Here is a 26,233-nt window from a genome sequence, read left to right as displayed (position 1 = left end):
TGATTGCCAACGGGTGAAGCTTGACACCTATATACAAATGCGAACACTACTTCAACCCCGAGGAGGCTTTCAGCAACGACGAAGCTATTCGTGCCGACGAGTAGTTGGTTTCTCTTCTCTGCAGCTGAGGCAAATCAACCATGTCGTCCTCAGACCCAGGATGGAAGTCAGAAGCCACAAAAGTGACAGGTCGTGCTGAAGGCTCATGGTGGTCTTGCAAAACACAGGACATATGCTCAATTGACTTTACAAGGAAAGCAACTTTCGCAACCTCAAAATTGCGATGCTAGATCGACTTCAAAAGTAAATCGATGCGATGCGCTATGACAACCAATTCGCTTCTGCTAATGATATGGCTTGTGAGATTGACCACCACAAACCTCTTTCGACAGTAACCAATACAAGGGCTAGTACGATAAGAACTGAACCTTGTCTTCTACCGGATTCAGTGTACACTAAGCTTCTTTGCATCAGTCGATCGGCCAGCTTTTGCGAGCCAGAGAAGTCCCATGATTTAAGGTTGCAATTTCGTCTCGTGTCATCTCGTGCTAAGACTTGGACGCAACAACGCTTGGAGGTCGGTTTGGTCCTTGGATGGATTACAGGATGTGACTCGAGATGTCACAATGGTCTGTGTCGTTCGCACTCGGGGAAGAGACGTACATGCGCGGTCCAGCTCAATTCGTACTGTCTTTGAAAAGTCAAGCGTGCAAGAGTCTTGTGTTATGCAAGGTTCGTATAGATGCCGTGCTATCTGCTCCCTCTTTTGATATATATACCTAAAGACTCTCCTTTCATGCCGTAGTTTGGGTCTACTAGTGACCACGCTGTCTTCCTACTGTAAACGACCAAGAAGCGGCAGACTTGCTGTGAGAGATTTCTCTCGGCTCCGCATGCTTTGTCGTTGTAAGGGGATGACTCTTGATCTAATGGCTCCAATATTGCCTTGTCGGAGCTTTGCCCGTGACTTTTCGCGAATATGAGACAGTAAAAGCAAAGGGTCCCTTGAGGTTGCATCTCCAGTGCGCTTGGTGAACTCTTCATGTCCGGCGAGCGTTGCGTTTCGATGCTCGAGGATGAAGCAAACGATCTGCCAGATTGCAGTTGTGCCGAATTTGGCAGGATCAACGAGAGTATGTCTTGTTTGAGAGATTCATGCTCTCTACCTCTTACCTCCTCTTCCGCCTCTACCACCTCCCCTACCACCGCCTCTACCACCGCCACGACCTCCCTTGCCACCTCTTCCTCCTCTTCCACTACTCGGAGGTCCAGTGATGCCCTCCACATCCCTCTTGGTCAACTTCAGCGTACCTCCACTGAATCTACCCACGCTCGGATTTCCAATTCCTCTCTCCCTTTGCTTACCACCTCCAAATCCACCACCTCTTCCATCCGTACCCTCCCTCCTGACCCTCTCAAGCACAATACCATTCTCCTTTGCCTCCCTCCTTCGTTCAAACTCTCTGTCCTCCTTTTTCTTCTGAATACCCACTCTTTGATGTTTAGGCATATTCTTTTGAGCGAAAATAGATGTCTTGGAGCCAAGTTCGAGGAGACGCAGATCAGTGGCTTTATGCCGATTCTTGCCAGATGGGTCGGTGGTTAGGGATGTAGAGTCGAGGAGATGTGATTCTTTGAGGAGGCGTTGGAGGGCGAGATCGTCTTTTAGATTGTCGGCTTCTGTGCCTTCATCTTCGTCCTTCTTTTTTGTGGGTTGTTTGGAGGTTGTGCTGGGGATGTCGTCTGTGGACGTGGGTGGTTTCGAGGACTGTGGTCATCGCATGTGTTAGCTCTTGAGTCTTTCAAGATAGACAGGTAGGGGGAAATGTACCATGAAGGCTTTCAGCGCGGCCTTGTCTGCTCGATCGCGTGTGAAGTTTGACATGTTGTGCTCTACCACTTCGACCTCATTCTCGTCGCTTTCCTCCTCTTCCGAGAGACCATCCCAGGCTTCTTCATCTTCCTCATCCGGTTCTTCGTCGATCAAGACCTCCTCTGGCTTGTCCTCCTCTATCGCCTTGAATCTCTTCTCAAAAGCGCGGCGGAAAGCCTCGTTCATCGCTTGTCTATCTTCTGCATCGGATTCTGGTTCGGGTGCTGGAGGTGGTCGTGATGCCGGCTTTACGATCGCAGCCTTCTTGGAGGCAGGGGCTGTTTTGGAGACCACTGCACGCTTGCGCTTTCCTAGTGCGAGCGACATATTGTTTGTTAGAGTGTGGAATGGTCAAGTTTGGTTAAAGTTGATCGAACAAAAAAAGATAAATTCATCAGGGTCTCGGAGGAGCCAAGACCGCTCCGCCCCGCATTTTGCCATATTGTTTCCGTATGTCTCAATTTAATTAATTCCTCCTCCCACCATAAAGCAATTGTCTCTCCTAGTTGTTTGCTCTCTGGGGGCTGCAACCAACACTCTCTATTCTCATAGCAGTAACCCGAGGCACTGTCCATATTTGCAGCTCTCACATAGCTTTTTCAAGTCTTGGGAGGGGGGATTGGAGGGTTGCTCGGCACGATTACCAGTCCTGTTTCCCTGTGGAAGAGCGTGACGTCGACACTGTACTATCGTTAGTTAAGATCTTGTCGCTCGCAGTATCAGGCTTACACTTGGCCTAGCTTGTAGCCGACTTTCTTGATTGTGGTCTGCTCTTCAAATCCCCACGACTCCAGGTAGGGCTTCATCCACTCCTTGGTATTGTCCTCCTCCGAGTTCAGGTAGTTGAGGAAGATGCGCGACACAAGACGCTGTGTTCCAAGCCCCAGATCTTCGTCAAGTTGGTAACCGCCACGCTGAATGTAGAACTGGTCTAACAGTCCAAGGAGCTTGTCCATTAGGCACTTGCTGGTGCCTTTACGTGCCCACTTACGTCCAGGGAGTGCGAACAGTGCAACCTCGACAGAAAAGCGGAATGCTGTTCTCGGGCCAGCGTACTCATCAGCGTAAGCGAATCCCAGGACTGTCTCACAAGGGAAACGATCGGGATGACGCTTCTTACCGCCGTATCCAACAGGCGAGCAGGCGACGAGGAACGGGAGGTGGCCGCTTCGAGCGCTTTCAAGACGGTTCCTCATGTCTGTGATACTGATAAGGTCCTGCTCCATCTCCATGGTACATACGCTGTTCTTGACATAGTGGTTGTAAATGTCTGTGATCTGAGGAAGATCGCCGACTTGTGCCATGCGGATCGAGAGATGCAATGCCGGTTTCAGACTGTTCTCAATCATTGGTGTTTCCTCAAAGAGTGATGCCTTGGGTGGCTCGTCATCACGCTGCTTTCCTTCAGCACTTCCGGCCTTTCTGTCAAAGCGAGTCTTCATGAACTGATCGGGGTCTTGAAGGTATCGGTTGGTCCAGCCCTGACTGCCACGATCCATCTCACGCCCCTTCTTGTCGATTTGCCTGTCTCGGCGAGTGTCGCACTCCTCGTAGTCGGGCTGGGCTGGGAAGCACTGAACTGCTGAGTTTACGGTAAGATAGCGATCCCAGAATGGTTTACGGTCACCAAAGTCAGATTCCTCCTGTGGTTGTGGCGCACCGCTGATCTGTTGCTGCCAGAACGACTGTAGACTTTGGCCCGACTCGAAATTATGCGGTATCCAGGCACGGGGCACTAGTTCGCACATGAGAGACTCATCGTGTTTCGGCGGTAGGAAGTAGAGGAGTCCACCGGGAGCGTTGGTTTGACCGACTTTGAACGAGAAGTTGGTGCTTCCTTTGACGTTTGACGTGATGCCGAAGGGTTTGGACTCCACTGGGACCTTGCTCTGCCATTCCTTGATGGTCTTCGAGAGATCACGATCCTGGTAGACTGGACGATCGTCCCAGATGGGTGGTGTAGCATGTTCGCCCCATTGACAGAAGAGTTGTGGGTCGACTTCGTCACCGTAGTCGATTGCTGGTCCTTCGACGGGCGGCGGGGCAGCACCGGCCGTCATTTTCTTGAGCTCTCTGTCACTGATCCATGGAGAGGCTTTCTTCTGTTGTCTCTTACCGCCGGGCATTTTTGCGCGTGAGAAGAATGATGAAGGATGAATGTCGAGGTTGCGCCGAAAGTTGGAAAGTTAAGCTGCGTGTGCCAGTCGCGGCTGCCTGCATTCACTCGCGAAGTGAGTGACGAAACTTTACAAACGACCTCCTTCGCCCTTCTTGTCGTGTTAACTTATCGAGTACCTGTGTTGTGGTGCAGAGAAACTTTTAGAGCTGAGCGCTGTCCACTCAGAGTTTTAGAAGTTTCGTCTCTTCTCAGTGAGCCTCCAGTTTAGCTTTGTTTATACCTTGCTATGGGCACTGTGACATTTATACAGCTTCGTACCTTCCACTTCGAGCAACGATGTTCACCGGTACATGGAAGGACATCTGCCTCGTGATAGCGAATGTGATATTGTTCTTGCACTTCTTGCACCTGGCTGACGATCAATCTGTCCTACCGAGGATCCAAAGCATGCTGCAGCTCCTCAGTCTTTAAAGACCTCGACGCATTCATCTCTCAGCAAAAGTTCCTTGACCACAAACAGGATCAGACTCGAGATTCAAGTGCAGAGTCATCATCGTCATGATTATCCGAGTAGCAGGGTTCGAGACGAGATAATAGAACTCTCCTCCACTCTCCAATCATATACTTGGAAAGGCTGGCCGTTGGCAGGCGCCACTAATCGTATCGCGCAACAGCCTGCATGATACACAACAGGCACAAGATTGCTCAGAAGCATCTGACGAAGCATTTATCTCGTCACAGATCCAAGGTGCCAGGAGCGGTATCCGAAAGTTGCGACGTGGGATGTTGTCGTAGTGGTAGTACTTGAGACAGGGCCGGTAGTTCGTGCGAGTATGCGCGAGAGGGTTGAAAGGACTCTGAGACAGGGCCGGTAGTTCGTGCGAGTATGCGCGAGAGGGTTGAAAGGACTCGCCCTACTCAGCCCTTCCTCCAGTCAAGTTTTGTTGGTGAGTGTAAATATAACTTGGCCTACAACCGGAAGGCACGTGACTCGCTGTTTGTTCTTTCTGGTTGCTATTTTGGCTCTCCATTCTCTTCATCTCTATCTGCGCCATTGGAACCATATTCTGCTGTCGGAATGTTGTCGATACTGCGGAAAGCGCGTCTCAAGGACAAAGAGATGCGAATTTTGATGCTGTGCGTGGGAATGGATCGAGGTAGCTGCACCTCGCTGACCATTTCTTAGCGGACTGGACAACAGCGGCAAAACATCGATAGTCAAGAATATTATGGGCGAGGACATCAACACAGTTTCTCCGACTCTCGGCTTCATCATCAAAACAATCGACTACGACGGGTAAGGTTGCTAGGCGATAATGAAGCAAAGATGTGGAGCTGACAGCTGAGGTGGACAGGTACAAGCTGAATATCTGTGAGGGAATTCAGGACGTGGTGCGAGATGCCGATACCGAGACTTACACGGGACAGGGGACGTCGGCGGACAGAAGACGCTCCGGACATACTGGAAGAACTATTTCGAGAAGACGGACACGCTCATCTGGGTGGTAGACGGCACAGATCGAGAACGGATTGACGACTGCCGACAAGAACTAGAGGGTCTTCTCCTGCAAGAGGTATGGAGCTCCGTTACGACTCGATGAAGTGGAGACTGATCAGGATGGTAGCGGCTGATGGGAGCGAGTCTACTCGTGTTCAAGAATAAAAGTGATGTGGCAGGATGCATGAGCTCGGAAGAGATACGCAAGGTTTGACGTTCCCACGCCAGCCACGGCGGGGTCCTAATGTTTACCACGCATCAAACTGACTCGGTGCAAACAACATAGGCCTTACGACTCGACGCAATTCACACGCACAGGTGGAACATTATGGAGTGCAGTGCATTGACTGGATTGAACCTTCAGGAAGGCCTCCAATGGGTAGTGCAGGATGCCAAGGACCGGCTCTTTTTGTACTGAGGTGCAGGGACGCTCGGTTTCGAATATTCTATAGGAGAGATGGAAGACGATTAGAGGGCAGATCTGGGTTACGAAGGACCCCTGATTGGAAGCAACAGATATGACGACGATCAAAATATATGATGTGTCGGAAGATTGGCTGCAGACAAGGCCTCGGTGGCTGTTTCAAAAGAGATCTGAGAAGGGAGAGACGGCAGGCTTGGCGCGTTTAAACAGGTGCGGCCGGGACGTTGGTCTGGTGGGTTTGGGGACGGGCGTGGGACGGGTACACAAATAAATGTCAACAAGAGGGTGTTTGGTGCATCGTCGGTTGACTGTTGAACCCTCTCCCTCCTTCGAAGTCGTCAGACGCATCCCAATCTCGAATTGAATCATTGATCGATTGCACCGTCATCTGCCCTATGGATTAGATACCATCATTACCTAGACACCTACGAGATATACGAGACGCCATACACCATGGACGATACGCCCGATCTCGATACCAACGCCTTCCTCGAGAGCGTGCGCGAACTCAAAGAGAAGAGACAGAGGGAAGACAACGAGCGTCAGGAGCAATTAGAAGCGCAGATCGCGAGTTCACGATTGGCAAGAAAGCTAGGTGCGTCACACGAGCGCTCCTCAACAACATCAACTGACACATTAGCGCAGAGAGCGAGAGAGGCATGGCCTCACCATCAATGTCTCCGTCAACAAGTCCGCACCGAGCATCGCCTAGCAGCGCCGTCCCATCTCGCGCCAGCACTCTATCGCGCCAACCCCGCAGTCGACCCATGTCAGTCGACATGGGCTCGCCCACCAGGGCCTCCTCCGTCAGGCCCATGAGCATGATGTCCATCCCTGAGAAGGGAGCGCCCCTTCCCTCACGCGACTCACAGCGCTTTGCTGCGCCCGACAGTGCTGATGCGGGTCTTGGCCGTGCCATGTCAAGCGCCCAGAGCCGCCTGGATCGTCCCAGCTCGCCAACGAAGGGAATGGGTGGCTTTGTGCAGAGTGCTATGCTTAAGCGCAACGACAGTGTCAACAAGAGATGGAGTGTCACGGCCGGTCCTTCTACCTTGACCCGCAACGACTCGACAGCCAGTTTCCGCAGTGGCACCAATGCCGACGACATACCCTCGCGACCTACCTCAAGTCATAGTACCATGAGCAACTTGAACATTGCTCCCGAAGCAGACGTCAAGGAGGAGAAGGTCGAGAGATCATCCACTACCAGACATTCGCGCTCGAGGTCCATGGCCTCTTTCTCGGGCCATGAGCCAATTCCCGAGGGGCTCATGTCACCACCACTGAGCCCGAACAAAAGATGGAGTCGCAGCCCAACTAAGGCTAGTTGGCTTGAGAGCGCTCTCACTCGTCCGGATTCGCCCAAGCCGCTTGCATCACCACAGTCGACCCAGCCAAGTTGGATGGCTGACCTCGCAAAGGCGAAACAACAGCGTGGAACTGCCGAAACGTCGACATCACAAGAGAACCCAGATGCCGCAAAGGCTCACGATACGCCCACAATTGGCCAGGGCTTGCTGAAGAGGTCATCCATGAGGAACACACCAACACACTCTCCAAGCGCATCAAGGAATGTCACACCACCCACAAAGGCCAAGCCTATCTCACTCGCCGGCAAATCTGCCCTTTCTGAACTTCATACTCCTTCGCTCGACTTTATACCAAAGGTGCCCGCGCGATCCGATGTCGAAAAGCAAGAGCCAATCAAAGAGGCACTCAAACAGGAGGTTGCTGAAGAAAAGCCAACTCTCGAAGAAAAGCCGGTGGAGATCACGCAGACCCACGCAGCGAAAAACTCTACACCCAAGAGGGAAGAGGCAGCCAAGTCAGTGTCTTCCAAGCCGAGTGTACTTGCATCAGGTTTCACCGAGAAGGAGCCAGTCAAGCCAGCTGCTCCAAAGCCGAATGCCTTGTCATTAGCACCTAGTCTACCACCCAAGCCACAGACTTCCGACTCTGTCAACTCCACTGCGTCCTCATCGCCCCGTTTTCCTGTCTTGAAAACCCCGGAGCTGAGATCTGGCGAGTTTAAATCCCCTGAATTGAAGCAAGAGACCACACCGAAGACGGACTTCCGATCGGGTCTGAAGTCAAGAAGTGGTACTATCGGCGCACAAACACAGCAAGAGCCCGAGTTCAAAGCTTTGTTTGGCAAGCTTAAGAAAGCCTCGACTGAGAAGTATGTGGCCCCCGACGAGCTGAAGAGCAACATTCTTCGCGGTAAAGCGGGTCTATCTCTCAGTGCTGGTCCTCAAAAGACAGAGCGACGCGATGAGTTGAAGGAAAGTCTGCTGAAGAAGAAGGAAGAGATGAATAAGGCCGCTACAGAGAAGCCCGCATCAGAACCGAAAATCTCACCGATACCTTCGACCGTACCAGAGGCACTCTCAATCAGAAAGCAGCTCGGCCGATCTAACAGCACCTTGAACATTCCCGCTCCCGCCAAATCACACAGAGACATTACGCCTGAGGCTCTCTCCTTCCACAAGAACCTTAGAGGCAAGCCAAAGGTACCTGCCCCCGAGAAGAGGAGCAGTGTCACTGAAAAGGTAGAGCTCAAACGTGCTTCTGTCGAATGTAAGCCGCCCGCTATAACAGCGGAGAAGAATCCTGTCAACGGAGCGTTGAAAACGAGAGAGGCCGAGAGCAAGTCGGAACCGCTGGGTCGAGAGCTTTCCGAGCCTGAGAAACGTGAGCTGCCCAAGCCAGCGAAACAGGAGCTTCCTAAACCAGTACAGCAGGAGCCATCTAAATCGCAGGTGATATCAAGGCCTACGTCGAATAGAATTGCCGACAGATTCAACCCAGCTTTAGCGGGATTGTTAGCACGTGGCCCGCCAAGCACCTCAAATACTCCTCCATCGGGTAGTCCCTTCTCTCCTCCTGCGATCAGCCGTGTCTCTACCGCCCAAGATGAGGAATCGGGCGAGGGCACTCAGCTCACACACATGACTAAAAGTCGTGCCAAAGGACCGAAGAGACGCAAGCCCAAGTCCAGTACACCCGTGGATACAGTCAAAGCGACCCATGCGCCTGTGGATACGATCAGGGCAACACCGGTACCCGAGAAGCGTATCTCCTCGATCACGTCTGGATCCGAACAGCGTGCGTCATCCATCCAGTCGGCCAAATCTATCGATTTGCCATCACCAAGCTCGCCCGTGACTCAGACTCCCGTGCAACCCCGGCCCAAGTCTGCAGCTGTAAGGGCAGCATCAATCAATCTTTCAAGACCATCGGTCGCTGAGGAGGAAAAGCCCAAGACTCTTACTCCAACAAAGTCAATGACATTCCCATCTGTACAATCGGAAAAGCCAAAGACTCCTGTTTCGACGAGATCATCGCTAGAAGTGGCAGCAAGCACTGGAGCAGAGAAAGCTAAACCCACCACGCCTGTCAAGCCAGTGCTGGAAACTCCTTCGTCGATGGCTAACGACAAGCTGTCGACCCCCGTTTCTGTCAAACTTCCCCTTCGCACATCTTCGACCGGCTCTCTCGTCAGCACACAGACTGCTCCAACCTTTGCTTCTCCGCAATCTACTACACGCCAGCCGTCTGGCTTCAGTCGGCCTCTCCCTGGTAAGGCCCTTCCGGGCATGACTGGGACAAGATCTCAGGATAAGCCTTTGCCGCCTTTGAACACGACTGAGGCCAATAAGGAAAACCAAAGTTTCTCGTCGGTAAAGGGTGCTGCTTCCATGTGGGGCAAGCCAGCACAACAAATCACGCCACAGAAGCGCGCTCCGATCGAGTTGCCCACGAGGAAGGATGAAGAGGCCGCCATGTTGTCTGCTGGACTTCTCTCGAACTCGCCACTTAGATACAATGCATCGCCGAAGCAAGGCCTCGGTATCACCGAAGATTCAATAAGCCAACCAAAGCGAGGCAACGGCTATGAACACGTACAACCGCCCAGTGCTGGAGCTCCGCCAAAGCCAGCAAGGAGCTCAAGAGTCGTCAGCGGTCAACTCAGTGCCAAAGGTGAGTCTTAGCATAATTCCGTCCTCCATCTTGCAATCACAAAGAAGAAGAGTCTCGATTCATGTCCACGTTGATTTGTTTTTTCCGTCCAAATTCTGATTGCTTCTGAGCAGTTTGAGCCCGTTGCGATCTATACCCAAGCCCGCAGGAGGGACAGAGAGCTGACTTGTGTCTGGAAACTCGATAGACCTACCAAATCTGCCAAATATGCCTGATCTCCCAGCTGCACGCGAACTCTCCAACTTCTTCAGCAACGTGCCTACATCAAGTAACCAACTGCAGTTGAAGACAGACACGCAAACAGTCTTGCGCTCTCGTCCCGGCGAGTCCGATAAGACTAAGACTCTACGCTATTCGATCCAGGAGATCAAGTCAGACGGTACTCTGATCCCTCTGCCGGCACAACAGGAGCACATCTTGTATGAAAGCTCTATGTATATCTGCACACATATCTTTCACACTGCCAACATGACCAGGATGGCCGAAGTTTATCTATGGTGTGGTGACCTCATCTCCGAGTCAACAATTCGAGAGACGCAAGTCCACGCCAAACAAGTCACGAGAGAGGCTGGAGTGGGCCAGAAGTGAGTGTTTGACGGTTGACTTTCCGCTTGCGTACAAGAAGTTAACCATACTTTAGGTCGACTCAACTCTACATCATCGACCAGGCTCGCGAACCAGCTAACTTCTTCCAAGCACTTGGTGGTATCGTGATCACTCGTCGTGGCTCACGTGCAGAGAGTTTGAAAGAGCCTTACATGTTGTGCGGTCGCCCACATATGGGTCACATCGCATTTGACGAAGTCAACCGCAGCAAAAGCAGTCTCTGCTCCGAATATCCGTATATCCTCGCTCGTCCTATAACTCTCCAGGAGACCAAGATTTGGCTCTGGAAGGGCAGCGGATGTGGTGCTACCGCAATCGGAAGTACTAGACTGATATCTATGGATCTCAACCCTGGTGGTGGATTCTCCGAGGTCGACGAAGGCAAAGAGACGGCCGAGTTTCTTGCTGTGATTCACGATTCGGGTAACGCAATTGTCTGCCAACCCCCGGCCTTGTGGAAGGGCAAGTGTGGCAATTGGGATCACTCTTCGGTGCGTTTGTTCAGAATTGAGGCGCAGGAGAAGCCCAAGCAAACCGCCACCTCACTGTTCACGAGCTACTTCTCTCGCCGTCCTTCTTGGAGCGCACCAAAGTCGCCTAATCCCGATCACCCTGGCCGCGACGGCTCGGGCAAATCACCAACTTCTGAATTCGAGGGGTTGATCTCTGAGGTCGCACCTTTCACACAAGACGACTTGGAGCCTGAAGGATGTTATGTCCTAGATGCCAATTCAGAGATCTTGGTCCTGCCTGGACCGTTGCTTTCGAAACAGCCATTGTGGCAGCATGCATTCGTGCAGGCTTGTCTGTTCGCACACGACTATGCCATCCTGTCAGCTAGTCTAGAAGATAGACCTGCTATTCCCAAGGCGAGGGTTGTGCTAGGCGGGCTTCCGAGGGAAGTCAAGATCAAATTCAGACGTTGGGATGAGAGGAGAAGTCTTTGGGGTTCTGGCGGCTTGATGGCTGGGAAGATGACTGGAGACGAGAGCGGCATGATTGATGTAAGAGATGTTTTGGGTGTTTGTTGCGCGCTTTGAGTGTGAGCTTTGGAAATTTTGGTCACTGTAAGGTGTTGATGGGGTTGGTATGTCAGTCTTTTGGGTGGTGAGAGCATAGCGCGGGGTCAGAGAGGAGTGCTTTCCTTCTGCATGCACATGCATGGATGGGGAGATGGGTTTTCCGGCTGTTTCGCGTTCGTTTAGCATTTCATGCCTCTTTCGTATTGTTCAAACATCATTGTTCTTTCCACTTTTGGTGTCGAGGTTGTGTAGAAATGGTGTGTCGGAAGGCATGAAGAGCAATGTCATCGTCCGCTCTTGCCTGTTGTGTCGCGAGCGGCCTTGATTTCTTGTTTGGCGGAAATCGCGAACGCTCGCTGCGTTCTATTTTGTTCGAGCAAAACGGATTCTCTGGTTGAACGATGGTGGAACACGACTCATCGTTGATTGACTTTGACCGTATCCCTGATCCTAGCACGAACTTCTTTGCGAACTAATTGAGCGGATAGCATGGCGAAGTTCTATGCCATACCAGTGGCGGCCATAAATTAGAAACCCTGAAGTAAAAGAATAGAATATATAGCTATTGCATGCAATGCAAACAGAGAAAGGAAAGTCATAATCACATTAGGTATTCATCTCAAGCGTGAGATTCACCACTGCTGCTTTCCTCTTTGGCAACATCCCAAGTACTGGTATAGTCCCCGCTCTCAGCCCTGACCCTCGAGATCATTATAACAGGCACGTCGCTTCGTCGACTTCCCGGCGACTCGAAATTATCCCATCCCTTATCTTGTCCATCCATGACGGTATCCATGATTGTGTCTTCGATGTCAGGGATCACAAGATCCATACGAGGGACAGGTGGAGATGCTGTGGAAGATGAAGTGGGGCGAGAAGAGGTTTGCAACCCTTGCACTGCTTTTTCAAGGTCTTGATGTTGATTTTGTTGATGTGAGGCTGAGATGTGGGAGCCTAGTATTGTCCACCTTGTGAAGCGGTGGAGGATAGATGTGAATGAGGTCAGGGAGGCCGAAAGCCAGGGTTTTAGTGCTGGGGCGCAGGAGGCGAAAATTCCCAGACCACACTCGAGGAGCTCGAAAAGGAGGATTCGTCCTAGACCATCTGCTCACTGTTGGTTTTTGTTCTCGCAGATAGAAAGGCGAGGTTACTTACAGCTTTGGTTGGTATCATGTGTCCAGTAGGCAATATATGGCAGACGGCATATAGTCATCGCTGCTGCCAAAACACCCAGACCTAGAATGACCCATGCCATACACATATTCCTCGTGCTCATGACTGTCTGCCAAAGAATGATTCCAGGAATAATCGCACATGCAAAATCTGTAATGATTGTAATGCAAGCAAAAGCGTAGCCAACAGTCAATACAACAGCTCCAGGTAAACAGTAACCAGGCGTGTGAGGATGATGCCAATGTAACCAGATGGCTTGATAAGGCACACAATAGACAAAAGATCCGATGAACATGACCAGCGAAGAGCAACTGACAATGATCAGGATCCAGTGGAGTGCACGACGAATCTTCGGTGATGTCGAGAGGCGGAGGAATGTATAGCATACACTGCACTTGATTAAGCATGTCGAGAGCGTGTAAATTGGCTTGTACATTGCAAATGTCTGTATCGTCTGTCAGAGTCCGTTTCTCGCGTCTCTTGGGTCCACCTTTTGCGATTTATGGTTGCTTACCTGGACACCCTTGGTCATATTTTCTGGCGTGAGGACCTTGTCAGGCATACCAAGGCCATACACAAATCCCCATAACGTGACAGCACAAGCTCCGAGATGCAGAACCAAAGCCACGATGATAAGCCAGTCATCGATCTTGAAGGCACGCCGTGTGTATCGGACGTAGCAGCGTATCGGAACGACAACAAGTGGTAGTATGATCATGGCGATTGTTACCGCGAACAGCGGTATTGATTTGTTATGCCAGTCCATGATTGGGACTTATTGCCCATCAACCATTCTTTCTTGAAACTTGAGAAAATTTGATGATCCTGTATGGTGATCCACGTAGAGTAGATGAGAAGTAGATGAGTTGTATGGCGAAAGGTCAGGGCGACGACAAGGTCGTGTAATCGTGTAGGTGTGCTACGCGTATGGGGAAGGGACCAGGCCATTATATCTAGCTCACGACCTAATAGACGTTTCTAAGCAGACGGTAGACTTTCGACCGTTTTTTGCCATCGTCCGGCTTTTAGGATCTGTATTGGCCGGGTTTCTTCTATTTTACCTCTCCGTACCCCCGACTATGTCTCACCTATTTCTTCAAGTGCAGTCGAAAGGCTACTTTGTGGTCCTGTGGCTGCTGATAGTCGCAGAAGCCATCTGTGAAAAGGAGTCAGTCAGTACTGGTGCCATCAACGGGCTCTTACGTGCAGAGCAAATGGTTGACGAGTAACCGACCCGCACACAGAGACATGATGATAGCATAATGTCATAAATGTCTCGGACGATCCCTGTCCTTTTCCATGGTCACCTTGGCCTAGTCATGCTGAAAATTTACGAAACAAATCCTCCCTTCTGTGAGATTTCGAGAACGACGGTCGGAGTAAGGACAGGGGGTTTGGCTGAGACTTTGCATCAGTTGGGAGGGGGATTGTTTCCTTCCCCGTTGGCAGTCAGTGCTACAAACGTCTTTATTGCGATACAAGGCTCGATTAAACTTCGTGTGTCAACAACCACGTTGAAGTGGTAAAGCGTCGCGATTTTGGAGACTGGCAAAGGATTCCAGAACACCACAAAGATGAAGTCCTCGCAAGCGACCGAAGGATTATGCACAGTCGACTCCAAAGTGCGGTGTACGCGATCAAAGGATTCAGCCAGGGCTGATAATGTTAGCGTTGTATGATTTTCTAGAGTGGAGAGCAAGAAGGTCGATTACAGAGATAGGAGACCGCGTATGACTCAAATGTGTGTAGTGAGAGAAGCCCGATAACGCTTAGGCAAGTGTTGTGCATCAGCAGTATGAAGACACGTCACGCATCTAAGCGCAGTATTCCAGCTTGTCGATCTTGATACATTGCGCTCCATGACTTTCCCTATTATATCGGGAATATCAACCATCGCGACAGCACGACTGCATCATCCAGGCTGGTGACAATGAGGTGTCAGTGTCAACCAAACCGCAGCCTCTGGGCTCGAGTGATGGTGTTGGGGTGCGACGCGTCGTTCGACGGTCCAAGCGTTGCATCGCCATGCTCCATATTAACAAAAAACTCCATGACTCTGTCAATATTGAATGTCACCTTTCCAGCACTCTTCCAGAAGCAAAAGGAACACATTTTACACATTTGATACCTTCGAAAGGGCAAAAAGTTCGACGCCTGTGTGATTCGAACACACGCTCCCGAAGGAAATGCCTAAACTTTACCGCTGGGTAATAGCAGGGCATCGCGTTAACCACTCCGCCAAAGCGCCTTTAGTTGTACCGAATGATTGGTTAGATCTGATTGGTGGATAGCGTGGTTACCGAGCATTCTAGAATATGTTTCACCGACTGAATCGTGTAGGGGCGAAACTGTTGTTAGTATGATCTGCTCTGGCAGAGTGTGTAGGCCGGTCGGTGGAGAAGAGAAGAGAGTGTACGCCGCGCGCAGTCTGTGAAATAACACCGGAGGTTCGTAGCACACACCGCCGACCTTGGGCTTGGGGGATCGCCGCACGATGACCCTGGTTCCCAAGAACAGCATCTCGAAACCTCAGAATCGGAGCAGATGCCTCGGCGCAGACGTTCAGCTTCGGTGAGTAGGCCTGTAGCTTGAAACCTATTTTGAAGCATCAAGTCGAACGTTGAGACACACCAGAAGTCAGGTCGTTGGGACTGCAGTTCGAGATATCTTTCGCAAAGCATCGTTGTTGGTACCACCCTGTCCTGCAGCCTCAGCCTTGCGCCTTGCCAGTTAGTCGGAGACTCCCTCTGCAAGCACCAAACACCATGAAACCAAGCGCAATGCTAATAAAATAGGCTACCGCTAACATCAGACTATGTACAGGTTTGTTATGTAAGAAATTTGTATCCACAAATCAAACATCTACCTCGCTACTCGCACTAGTACTCGAGTTCGGATTCGATTTCTCTTGCTTCTCGACCCTTTGTTTCCTTCTCAACTTGAAGATCGATCCTCCGCACCAAATGACGGTCGGTATCACGCATATTAACGAAACACATCCGAGCACGAGCGTTGCAGTACCCCATCCAGCCCTCTCCTTGACCAAGCCGGCAAGTAAAGGTCCAACCATGGTACCACCGGCGTATGCCATGTTGAACAGCCCATACGCCTGAGCGAAAGCACCATTCTTGCCAAAGAATCCTGCCGGTCGTTTCGCGCCCTGCGCTTCCACCGCGTACGACACTTCCGCCATCAACGGTGTGAGAGAAAGCGTGACTCCGAGGCCGATGACAGCGAGAAGTGCACAGAGCAGCACTTTCTGGCGAATGCCGTCATGGTCCACGAGCCGCATCAGGATGAAACAAGGACCCGTGATAACAAAACCGGCGGTGGCTAGCCATCTGGATCCATGCTTGTCTGCGTATCCGCCGACTAAGGGGCCAATGAAAGACGGTATTGTGACGGCCAAGAAGATCAATCCAGCACCGACAGAGTTCCAGTCCCAGAGTTCGTTGACATACAGCGGAAGGATCGAATCAAAGGAGGTGAGTAAGCATGCCGAAATGAAGCAGCCAAACAGAGCGGCGTCGAGTCTATACGACGCGAGTAGTGAGCACACTCTAGGGAGCTTGCGTTTGTCGGGTGTCACCGCAGGTGTCTCAACTTCGGGTGTGTGATACGTCGGGTCAGCTTTGTGGTCGTCTGTACTGCCTTTGTGTTCATCATCCACAAATACTTCTACTGCTTCTGCTCCCAGCCACTTCCGAGCAACCTTTTTCTCGATCATGATCAAGCGAAGAATAGCATCGATACCCAGCAGTCCGAACGCCATGGCGAAGACAGCGTAGTAACCAGCGCTTGAAGAAATGTCAGCAAGGAGTCGCCTTTGCCAGACTCAGAGGAACTCACCTCTCGAACACAATTCCGCCTAGCAAAGGCCCGAGCAAGTATGCTAATGACATCGCGATGCCAACATATCCCATCGCTTGCCCGATCGCTTCAGAACCAACAGTATCCTGGAGTAGTGCCAGTCCAACAACCCACACCACCGCCGCCGAAAGACCTTGCAGAATACGGCCAACAACGATGAGAGCAAGACTGTTACCTGCAACGAGGAACACTGTCGACCCAGCTAGCGCCAGCAGTCCGACCATGAAACTCCACCGACGTGAGTCGAATCGATCAGCTACCCACCCACAAATAGGTGCTCCTATAAGCAAGGCGCCACCATAGACAGCCAACAATACCGAAATCATAGATTGTACATTGTCCTGCGCGATGCCAGCGCGACCGCTCAGCGCAAACGGTAGCACTGGCACAATGATGCCATATAGAAAGACGTCGGTAAAAACAGCAGCGGCGACAGTGCTAATGATCAACACCTTCGAACTCCGGAGCTCGAGAAAGGCAGGTGGAGTGGTCTCGGTACCCGTCAACCAGGCAAACATACCGATGGACGTTGATTGATGTCGTATAAATTAATCTTCGTGGTGCCTCCTCTCGTGGAGATAAGACATGCTATGGGTAAAGTATAAGAGGTGAGCGAAGAGAGTGTAACTTAACAAGACATCTGCCAAAGACCAAGCCCTCTTGTCTCTTTGCAACAACCTGCTTAGCCTTGATTATGCGCGTGGTCAACTGGTTCTTTCGAACCGCCTCAACTGCCATTTTCTACGGTTCCCGCGGGCTGCGGAGATTTTTACGTGAGATGATCTTGCCGCGACCAAAAAAAGTAAGGCTTCAAGGCGTCATGATCTCCGCATGGACCTTCTGCATGCAGTATCGAGTCCATTCTTGGCATTGGCATCGTTCGTATAAGCCCGTATCAGTTGTTCTATTCTACTTGTCTTCAGCCTCGGTGATAACTTGATGATCATCGGGTGCCTGCTGTTCGTTTCATCGCCTAAACCAACCATTGTTACCCAAGGCGATATCACTCGAGGCTGTGCAGACTCATTATTTATGGAAGAACAATGGTATTGTTGGTGACGAGACATGCTGTCAAGAGTTGCGGTGAGAATGCGACGCGCAGCTCGTGCAGATTTATTGATATGAACGTCGCGCAGGCTGCAGAATTTCTGATGCAGTTGCGCTCGTGCAAGCTGCGTGTGCATAAGAGGGGTCCGGCAGTTGGTTGTGATTGATGCATGCTCGAGTTGTTTGAAGTGAACCTTGGTTCGAGATGTTTCGACCAGTATCATGTCTAGAGAGGCTGTATTGCTGCGGTGTGAATGGTTGCTAATTCGCCGGTGTTGGTCGTTTGGTCATGCCTTGTCTTACTTACTAGGGTCAGCGTGTAGAGTGGTAGAAATCTACGTCCAGGAGCATTAGGGCTGGGTCAAGCTGATCAAGTGCATGACTTAGAGTAAAGGAGTAAAATATATCGTGAGGTTGCGATAATGAGAACTCAAGCTCGAGGAGAGAAGCGGAGGGGTATCATACGAAGTAAGAGCAAGGTAAATACGAAGAGACTCATCACGTTTGTCTGGCAGCAAGACCGACAACATTCCTCAGAGTGCCAAAGGGCAAGACATCTCCAATACGTTTCTGGCCAGTGAAGAGCATGACCAGACGATCAATGCCCATACCCCAGCCACCAGTAGGAGGCAATCCCCACTCAAGAGCTTCGAGGTAACTCTCATCCACCTCAGCCCTACCATCACCTTCACCATCGACTTCGCGGTATTTGAGTTGTTCCACAAACTTCTCACGTTGTGCAAACGGTGAGTTCTCCTCCTCGTACATGTTGGCGTATTCGCTGCCGCGAATGAACAGTTCGGCTCGAGCGGATATGAGTTGGGAGGTTGTTGGACAGGTGTAGGATTTCGAGAGTGGTGACATAACAGCAGGGTGCTCGGTGATAAAAGTCGGGTAGGTACATAGTGGCTCGATGTAATGACCAGCCAAGGCATCCAGGAGTCTTGGAAGTGTTGGTTTTGCGGGCACCTGAATGCTCATCTCAGTAAAGAGGTCGAGAACCTGTTGTGCTGCGTTGTCGTCGCCGAGGTTGGGCAGTTTCTTGCCCATCTCTTTCTCGATCGTGGAGATGAAGGGAAGACGTGGGAACGGTCCCTGGAATAGGTGAGTTGAACCTGCATCAAAGTTGATAGCAGTATCAGAGAGGTGCTTGAAGTGCTCTTCACCTAGCTCACGCAACTGCTCATGCAAGCCAGATAATAGGTCTTCGGTCATCTTCATGAGATGCTCAAGATCGGCGAATGGCATGTATGACTCGCAGATGGTAAACTCGGGGTTGTGTGTCGCATCAACACCTTCGTTACGGAAAGCCGGTCCGATCTCATAGACCTTGCCCAGGCCACCAACAACCAAGCGCTTCAGCCACAGCTCTGGGGCGATGCGAAGGTTGAGAGTGGTGTCTTGCATCTCCGTAGCAACAGTTTCGAAAGGTCTGGCTACAGCGCCACCAGCTCCAGCAGTCAGCAGAGGCGTGCTAACCTTCGAGTATCCTTGCTTATCGAAGAAGGTAGAAATGCCACGCTCGATAGCCGATCTTATCCTGAGTGTCTGCACAGCTTGACGATGAACCAACATGTCGACATGGGGTCTACGGGCGCGTGTTTCAGCGTCATCAAGTTGAGCAGGAATTTGGTGCAGCGAGGGCGACATGAGTTGAGGCAGTTCGGTCGCAAGGATACTTTCCTCCCCACCTTGAGCTTTGTGTGGATGACCAATAAAGGTATACCAATCTCCACGACGAACGACACGCTTGAAAGCATTGAATTGCTCACGAGGTACTCCATTCTTGTCGAGATGGGAGAAATTACAGATGGCTTGTGCGACGTGATCATCTTGTTCGATGTCGACGAAGACCAGTTTTGAGCCGGCAGTGCGCACAGAACGTACTCTGCCCGAGACGACAAATTTATCGTCGAGCTTTGAGGCACCATTATCTAAAAATGCACTGCTCTTTCTCAAATCGTTCACGGAGATTCTAGCGACATCGAGACGCTGTGGCAGACGTGGCCAGCAGTCTTGCAAGGACGCGTTCGCTTGCAATTGAGCAACGCGTTTCTCATAGTCGCCGGTCGGAGACTCCTTGACGAGTTTCTTCGACGCCAAAGTGACATGGGCAGAGAAGTAGCGAGTATATGAGGATTTCACATTCGATCGTTGGAGAACGGGCCGCAAGAAGCGGTAGACTTCGGCAGACCTTGGCATCTGTGGAACACTGTTAGATTCGGCATTGAGAATGTGAATGTGGTATGCAGTGTGTAGTGTAGAAGAGAGATCAGGATAATCGGTATGTTTGTGAAATCAACCCCCCGAAGGAGTCATTCGCAACGGTTCTTTACAAATTTGGCTCATCATGGAAAATATGATGGGAAGGTGCAGAGGAGTGGTGAGTGACTTACCATTTATCACAGCATGTTGTGTAGTGTGGAAGGAAGGAGAGAGGAAGGAAGTCGCAGGTTGAAGTTCTTGCTCGCAGAAAACACTCGGAGCTTCAGCCATGTGCGGGTGGCCCAAGCTCAAAGGTCGCAACTTTCTACTGATGATGATGCGCGACCTGCCATTCGAACAGTAATTCACTACACTTTTGCACCTTCAAATCCAACAACCTTTTCAACTTATATCAAAATGTCTTTCCTCTTCGGTGGTGGTCGTCCCCAGCCCTCTTCAGCAGAGAAGATTGCCGCTGCTGAGGCCGAGATTGACATGGTCTCGGACATGTACAACCGGTATATACCACAGCAGTCCTGCCAAATCGCACCACGATCGCCTACTGACAATTCATACAGTCTTGTCGAGACCTGCACCAAGAAGTGTATCCCCAACAGCTACCGTGAGGGTGACCTTAACAAGGGCGAGTCCGTCTGCCTCGACCGTTGCGTCGGCAAGTTCTTCGAGGTCAACGTCAAGGTCTCGGAGAAGATGCAGGGCGAGGCTGCTGGTAAGCAGGGCGGTGCTGGCGGTTTCGGCATGTAAAGTGCTCGATTCTACAACCACCTTCGACCAAAACACACCCACCACCTCTCCGACTACATCACAAGGCGAATCACTTGCCCGCCACCCTCTTCGATCCGAGCACGCGCATACGAGATGAAGAAGAGAAGATCACAAGGAGGAAACCTTTGGGACTCTTTCTGTTATGCGCTCATGAGCAGCGCTGCTGCATCATATACCCAAACCCTCCTCAAAAGAGCCTCGTACGAAGGACACGAATGTACAACAATTTCATTTGATTCTCTAAAAATACTCCTTCCAGAAGCGGAACTTGACATCGTGACTAGACTCGTCTTGACAAGCCGTTCTGATCCCTCTCGCTGCCATATTAGGCCCACAAAAATATACTCCCACTTCGGCTCTCCTAGACTCCAACCCACTGATGTACGTCCCGTTCTCAATCGAGTCTCTCATCGCACCCAGAAGCCTGTGGAAATCAGGTCTGCCGAAGTTCGTCCTCGAGTTGAGCTCTGTCAATGGATCCTTAGTCGTGCCTACGCTGTTCAAGACGATATTGTTGGCCTGGTCCACATCCATCTTCTGCGTCAGGTACGTGTGGATCTTCAAGAACTCGTCGCTATTGTCGCCGACCTTGTTAGCATGCGATGGCGAGGACATGGAAAGCGATTGCATCTCCAACGACGATAGCAAGGCTTGGAACCACTCGAAAGATGTCGTTGTCTTGCATACCCAGATGAATTCGACTCTCTTTAAGCGTCTGGGCGGATTCGGAGATAGCCGCATGTGCCAGATGTTCTTGAGGATAGAAGCCCAAGGTGTGACGCCGATACCAGTACCAATGAGGATGGCGATCTCATGGTCGAACACATCCTCAGCTGGCGCGCCATAAGGTCCGTCGATACGAAGTGTAGGCAGTTCCTGCCCTTGCTGCAAAGCAACTTCGTACATCCCCATAGGGTCTAGTTCTCCGTACAGGGCTGCTTGCTCCGGTCCAGCACCCAGCGCGTTGGACAGAGATCTCGTAAAGTCACCCACCTGCCGGACGTGGACGCTGACGTAAGGATCGAAAGGGCAGGAGGTTATGGTGAAAGGATGCCATTGGTGCTTTGACACCTCCGGACAATTGAGAAACAGCCATTGTCCAGCTTTGTACTGCATGCTGGGCTTTCGGAATTGGATCTCTACTGCATCTGTTGCGAGGTCAACATTTCGTGACGCAAACTACGCGCTTGAGCTTACTTACCGTATGGATGCTTGACAACTTTGATAATCTCTGTCGGCCTGCGAGCGCGGATTTCTCGATATATTCTCTCGAACAGATACAAGCCACCACCCACCAGCTCCCATCGCCAGCCCTGGTACCCCAGACAGTGATTCCAGAAGTACTTGCCAGCAAAAGGCGACACCGGATCAACCATATCGCGGACAAAGCACCCAGTAGCGTGGGTATACATGGCCAGAAGGAAAGGCACAAACAGATGGTGCGTATACCAGAATGTCTCGTAAGACTGCTGGCGTATCTTCTGATGTGCCGTGGTGTACATGAGTAGCATGCAGAGGAGCATGACATGTCCTGTTACGCCACCAGCTTGTGCGTAATGAACTTCGACAGCAGCCTGATCACGAAGTTGTGATCGCTCGATGTTGAAGAAATTGACATAATGACCAGTAGTGTGTACTATGGTCCAGAACAATAGTGAATAGCCTACTTGTCGATGGAACCATCGCGATTCATCCAGTGGTAGCCATTTGACCCTCGGTCGAAAGAAGCGTAAGATGTTTCTGCACATGGGCAGCATAATCAGGGTGACATCGACACTGAGCACCAACCCTGCACCTCTTGATATCCATACAGAGAATGTTAGTAGATTTAGAGATGCTAGTGCTTTACTGGTCTGTTGCTTCCACCTATTGGCCATCAGCCTGGAAATCGTGTGTGGAGAGTTAATAAAGCATACCATCCAACAACGAACAGTGCAACGTGGAGTCCATGGAACAGTAGATAGAAGCTCAACTTTTTCGTCGTGAACCATGACCTCCATGATCTCTCTTCAGCATGCTCGAGCATAATGACCGATGTGTCGGTCCAGGCACTTCAACTTAATCCAGAGGGTGTTGTCGGTCTATCGATCAAGGTAAATTGCTTTATGCGGCCTATGATTTCCGAAGAAGTCTGCTCAGCATCTTTGCCAACATGTGTTCCCGGGAAGTTCGACAAATGCAAAGAAAAACTTACAGCGCGATCATCAGCTACAGCCGGGTCTTGTGAGAAGAGCAGACCTCGGGCGGCCAAATGAAATCGCCCTACCACGCAACCACAGCATAACCGCCCGGCACCCACCTTGATAACCAGGACCTGCATACTTGCTGCAGGGCTCAATCATGAATCACAAAATCCGGTGGCCGGGCCAGGTAGATGCATGTGTCGGTGGTGAATGGCCGCAGGGCAGAAGTCTCGGCGCGTGTCCAAAACGGAAACAGAGACGCGTTGATTGGATGCGTAACCGCTCACACTGCTGCAAGCTGCTTGAACATTCTCCTCGACGTACACTTTGGCGAATATACATTGTGATAGCGATGGCTCGCTTCGGTGCCATGGGGTATAAATGGTTAATCGATAGTGAAGTGATAGGGCTGTTCTCGCATCGTGTTGCTTATGAATGATAGAGCAAACCCCCGACCGAGGGGGCCAGATGATGAAGCCCTGGAGAGTGGGCGGGGTCGGTCAAGAGCGGCCAGGGCCATGCAAATATGTAGCATCCTGTCTGTCCCTTGCCGAAGAATGTTTGTTTGATGTGAGAGCTGGTTTGATTCGTGCATGACTTTGGGCGCTTCGCAGTTACGAGAAGCCTCACAAGACCCTCCAACCACCCACATCACGCGAAACCAAGAAGCCAAGCAGATCGATTTCAGCTATTCTAGACATCGATGACTCCGTCCACTCAGCCGCCTACATTATTTCTCTCTGGAGCAGAAGCGAGAAAACAGACATGCATCCCGCTTTTTGTTAAGCCACTGCCGCTCGATATCACCTGCATCTCTTCCCTCTTCTGTCTTGTGTTCTAGTACTATCTCTCCATATTTGCACCCCACCCACCCATCAATTGCGCAGAGGGGTTGCTCGATATCATACAAAGGACTGGCTATCCGTTCTTTCGTTACCTTCTGACCGCACTGAATCTGAATCATGTCGGCTTCGACCCCTGTGGCACCACTCTACCGGTAGCAAATTTCCATCATCGGCATACCAGAGTGTCGTACTCGTTGCTAGTCTACACAGCAGCATGGGAAAGCTCATAAAGAACCACTTGGCCCGTCTCATCGTCATGACAGCATCAATATGTAAGCTTCATTCCTGCTTTCGCCATGGCGACGCTGGTAGCAAAAGGACTGATCCAGGTCGAACTACAGATCACATCGCCGCCAGTCTCCACGGTTTCTTCTGGCCAAAATTCTTCTTCGACTTCCTGACAAAGAACTTTGATGGCGCTGTCAAACCTGTACCTATACTACAAACCATAAACCTCATCTTCGGCTTCATCAATCTCGCCTGGGAGTGGCCATTGGATCTCTTCGCTGGCACAACTGTACACCGCTCATTAGAGCTCAGGATACTGCTACTACCACTATCAAGTTTGACGGCTGTGTTACTGTATCAAGGGACTAATCCCGCACTTTATTACCTGGTTGGATGTGGGATATATTTCTGGGCTTATACTGAAGGCGAGGTATGTTACGATGTGGTCTTGTGGTGCGGTGACTATGCTGACAAGCGCGATAGGTAGTCTGTGCGAAGCCTTGGACGCTGCCTCGAAGGCCCAATACATAGTCAGTTCATGATTGTTCAATCGTTGCATAAATTTTGAAACTGCTCAAATGAGTGAAACTCTGAATTGGTATAATGCCGCCTTCCTGAGAGTACGCCTTCGCCCGTCTACCGCCTGATCAGCTCTCCCGATCTTACTATTCCCACTAGAAGTGTCCTTACTGTTCAGATTGGGATTCCAAGCCTGATCGAGAAATGGAAGCAAAGGTTCGACTTCCTGACGTGGACGTAACCGGTTCCCAAGCCAATTGTTTCCGATCATCACCCAGAACCACATGCTGCGCTTCTTTTGAGGACGGTGCAGGTACTGTTTTGGGTGCCACTGCTGGGAATTCTCTTATCCTTCTTCGAGCCAACACTGGCGACACGCTGAATAACACTGCCCTGACGTCGTTAGTGGGGTTCGTCGCGTGGCGTGTCTTTGATGCTTACGCTCTGGACGTGTCGACGACATCCTCGCCGAAGTTCCTACCTCGGATCTCCATCGCCAGCACGGGCTTAGGCAACTTGAAGAGTACTCGTCCCATGCTAAAAGATCTCTTGTTCTTCATCTACGCTTCATCTCCCGTTTTCTCCTCTTCCTCCTCCTCCTCCTCCTCCTCCTCCTCCTTCTGATCCTCTTCGACAACAGGTCTTTCAGAGAGGTCGAAAGTAATGGAATCAAGTCTCTGGTCGACAGGACGGTCGTGCTCCATGTCTACGATAAGGGTGTCGGCGATGCCACGCAGTTCGTCCATGAACTTATCCGCTTCGTCATTTTCGCCGGCTGGCCACATCAAGCGAGCGTGATTCCAGATGTTCTCTGCGACCTCGAGCTCTGCCTACTGTGGTGTCAGCAAAGATGCTCAACATGTGCCAAAGCATGTGATGCGTAGCTGTATGGAGGCTCAGCCATTGTCCCAATTGTGACAGCGTCAATGAAGCTGCCATCGTATGTTGCGGGATCTGTTGCGGAGAAGCGGAAAGGCAGGTGTTTGGGAGGTAACAGTTGCTCAAGTGGAATCAGAACGCGAACAACCCCACCTACTTCAGTAGCTTACCTAGTGGTTGCCATTAGTTCACTTTACAGTGACAACAACATCTTAGTAGCTTAGTTGCCATTAGTCCACTTCACAGTAACTACAACATCTTCTGAACCTGCGAGCTCTCCAGTGCTGTGACTATGCCGACAAACGCGGTAGGTGCTCTGTGCGAAGCCTTGGACGCTGCCTCGAAGGCCGGATCATACGAAGCATTTATAACAGACATGACTTAGTCTCAGACACAGAATTTGGGCAGATGCAACGAAGCTGAGCATCCCCTGATCCACTGCCTGACAAGGACGGCTCAGGACTAAGGATGATCGCGGTGAAGCACTTCGGTATGCTAGACAAACTGTTGGACGACTTGTCCCAGAGCAAGCTTGCTAGAACAGTCGCGGCGTGTTAGAGAGTCGTTCAGTTGTTATCCTGAAGCGAGCCCTGGAAAGCTGGCTCGTTTGTTTCCGTCTCTTTCTGGACCAATGTAAAATGAGGTGACAGGCTCTCGAGCGCTGAGAACCGACCTTGGAAGCCAAGTAAGTGAAAGCGTTCTTGTGACCGTGCATCTCATTTGGATATCAATATGGATATTGTCGCTAGTATATGGCGTATGGTCGGCAGATCTGCTAAGAGGTTCAAAGTAGTTCATGTAGCACGAGGTGGGGAGGGAAATCCAAGACATGGTTGCACGAGCACCACCCACGCGCTCACAAAGGCTGATGTGTTGCTGGAGACGTAGCGTCCCCACCATGCTTGTGAGCGTATCGGTCTAGAGGTGTCTTTGCTTGTTGTAAAGGCGGAGATCTGGTGTCGCAACGAGCGCTTC

General features: G+C 51.0%; 12 protein-coding genes across 12 annotated transcripts; 5 read left to right on the top strand and 7 right to left on the bottom strand.

Moving 5' to 3' along the window:
* Positions 1–1,162: 1,162 nt before the first annotated feature.
* Positions 1,163–2,200, bottom strand: AUEXF2481DRAFT_4620 (uncharacterized protein; the record flags this gene model as incomplete). The annotated part of the gene is made up of 2 exons (XM_013488600.1): positions 1,163–1,768; positions 1,832–2,200. The coding sequence occupies 2 exons, from the start codon at positions 2,198–2,200 to the stop codon at positions 1,163–1,165; spliced, it is 975 nt and encodes a 324-aa protein (XP_013344054.1).
* A 272-nt stretch (positions 2,201–2,472) lies between these two features.
* AUEXF2481DRAFT_4619 (uncharacterized protein) lies at positions 2,473–3,999 on the bottom strand (the record flags this gene model as incomplete). Its single annotated transcript, XM_013488599.1, has 2 exons — positions 2,473–2,554; positions 2,603–3,999. 2 exons carry the CDS (start codon positions 3,997–3,999, stop codon positions 2,473–2,475), a joined length of 1,479 nt encoding a protein of 492 aa, XP_013344053.1.
* Positions 4,000–4,439: 440 nt separating this feature from the next.
* On the top strand, positions 4,440–6,138 carry AUEXF2481DRAFT_679745 (uncharacterized protein). The gene is made up of 6 exons (XM_013488876.1): positions 4,440–5,129; positions 5,179–5,289; positions 5,348–5,364; positions 5,421–5,566; positions 5,618–5,698; positions 5,777–6,138. Exons 1-6 carry the CDS (start codon positions 4,879–4,881, stop codon positions 5,906–5,908), a joined length of 738 nt encoding a protein of 245 aa, XP_013344330.1. The 5' UTR covers positions 4,440–4,878; the 3' UTR covers positions 5,909–6,138.
* A 229-nt stretch (positions 6,139–6,367) lies between these two features.
* On the top strand, positions 6,368–11,541 carry AUEXF2481DRAFT_29079 (uncharacterized protein; the record flags this gene model as incomplete). Its single annotated transcript, XM_013488678.1, has 4 exons — positions 6,368–6,509; positions 6,560–9,895; positions 10,083–10,479; positions 10,536–11,541. 4 exons carry the CDS (start codon positions 6,368–6,370, stop codon positions 11,539–11,541), a joined length of 4,881 nt encoding a protein of 1,626 aa, XP_013344132.1.
* A 443-nt stretch (positions 11,542–11,984) lies between these two features.
* Positions 11,985–13,745, bottom strand: AUEXF2481DRAFT_679531 (uncharacterized protein). The gene is made up of 4 exons (XM_013488875.1): positions 13,211–13,745; positions 12,679–13,141; positions 12,516–12,627; positions 11,985–12,456 (listed from the first exon to the last, which is right to left on the bottom strand). The coding sequence occupies exons 1-4, from the start codon at positions 13,460–13,462 to the stop codon at positions 12,429–12,431; spliced, it is 855 nt and encodes a 284-aa protein (XP_013344329.1). The 5' UTR covers positions 13,463–13,745; the 3' UTR covers positions 11,985–12,428.
* A 1,805-nt stretch (positions 13,746–15,550) lies between these two features.
* Positions 15,551–17,084, bottom strand: AUEXF2481DRAFT_4615 (uncharacterized protein; the record flags this gene model as incomplete). The annotated part of the gene is made up of 2 exons (XM_013488598.1): positions 15,551–16,493; positions 16,546–17,084. 2 exons carry the CDS (start codon positions 17,082–17,084, stop codon positions 15,551–15,553), a joined length of 1,482 nt encoding a protein of 493 aa, XP_013344052.1.
* A 150-nt stretch (positions 17,085–17,234) lies between these two features.
* Positions 17,235–17,974, bottom strand: AUEXF2481DRAFT_679507 (uncharacterized protein). The gene has a single exon (XM_013488874.1). The coding sequence runs from the start codon at positions 17,835–17,837 to the stop codon at positions 17,385–17,387; it is 453 nt and encodes a 150-aa protein (XP_013344328.1). The 5' UTR covers positions 17,838–17,974; the 3' UTR covers positions 17,235–17,384.
* On the bottom strand, positions 17,975–20,059 carry AUEXF2481DRAFT_679506 (uncharacterized protein). The gene is made up of 2 exons (XM_013488873.1): positions 20,010–20,059; positions 17,975–19,815 (listed from the first exon to the last, which is right to left on the bottom strand). The coding sequence occupies exons 1-2, from the start codon at positions 20,010–20,012 to the stop codon at positions 18,112–18,114; spliced, it is 1,707 nt and encodes a 568-aa protein (XP_013344327.1). The 5' UTR covers positions 20,013–20,059; the 3' UTR covers positions 17,975–18,111.
* Positions 20,060–20,235: 176 nt separating this feature from the next.
* Positions 20,236–20,583, top strand: AUEXF2481DRAFT_4613 (uncharacterized protein; the record flags this gene model as incomplete). The annotated part of the gene is made up of 2 exons (XM_013488597.1): positions 20,236–20,336; positions 20,397–20,583. 2 exons carry the CDS (start codon positions 20,236–20,238, stop codon positions 20,581–20,583), a joined length of 288 nt encoding a protein of 95 aa, XP_013344051.1.
* A 261-nt stretch (positions 20,584–20,844) lies between these two features.
* On the bottom strand, positions 20,845–22,630 carry AUEXF2481DRAFT_65179 (uncharacterized protein; the record flags this gene model as incomplete). Its single annotated transcript, XM_013488816.1, has 3 exons — positions 20,845–21,752; positions 21,806–22,470; positions 22,521–22,630. The coding sequence occupies 3 exons, from the start codon at positions 22,628–22,630 to the stop codon at positions 20,845–20,847; spliced, it is 1,683 nt and encodes a 560-aa protein (XP_013344270.1).
* A 906-nt stretch (positions 22,631–23,536) lies between these two features.
* AUEXF2481DRAFT_679260 (uncharacterized protein) lies at positions 23,537–24,487 on the top strand. The gene is made up of 3 exons (XM_013488872.1): positions 23,537–23,904; positions 23,974–24,290; positions 24,344–24,487. The coding sequence occupies exons 1-3, from the start codon at positions 23,847–23,849 to the stop codon at positions 24,389–24,391; spliced, it is 423 nt and encodes a 140-aa protein (XP_013344326.1). The 5' UTR covers positions 23,537–23,846; the 3' UTR covers positions 24,392–24,487.
* On the top strand, positions 24,488–25,154 carry AUEXF2481DRAFT_679261 (uncharacterized protein). The gene has a single exon (XM_013488871.1). The coding sequence runs from the start codon at positions 24,584–24,586 to the stop codon at positions 25,001–25,003; it is 420 nt and encodes a 139-aa protein (XP_013344325.1). The 5' UTR covers positions 24,488–24,583; the 3' UTR covers positions 25,004–25,154.
* Positions 25,155–26,233: the final 1,079 nt, after the last annotated feature.

The sequence above is a fragment of the Aureobasidium subglaciale genome (genome assembly GCF_000721755.1).
Source record: "Aureobasidium subglaciale EXF-2481 unplaced genomic scaffold scaffold_9, whole genome shotgun sequence".
NCBI lineage: Eukaryota > Fungi > Ascomycota > Dothideomycetes > Dothideales > Saccotheciaceae > Aureobasidium > Aureobasidium subglaciale.
The sequence above is the reverse complement of the archived record's forward strand: the minus strand, read 5'-3'. Positions and strand labels throughout refer to the sequence as shown.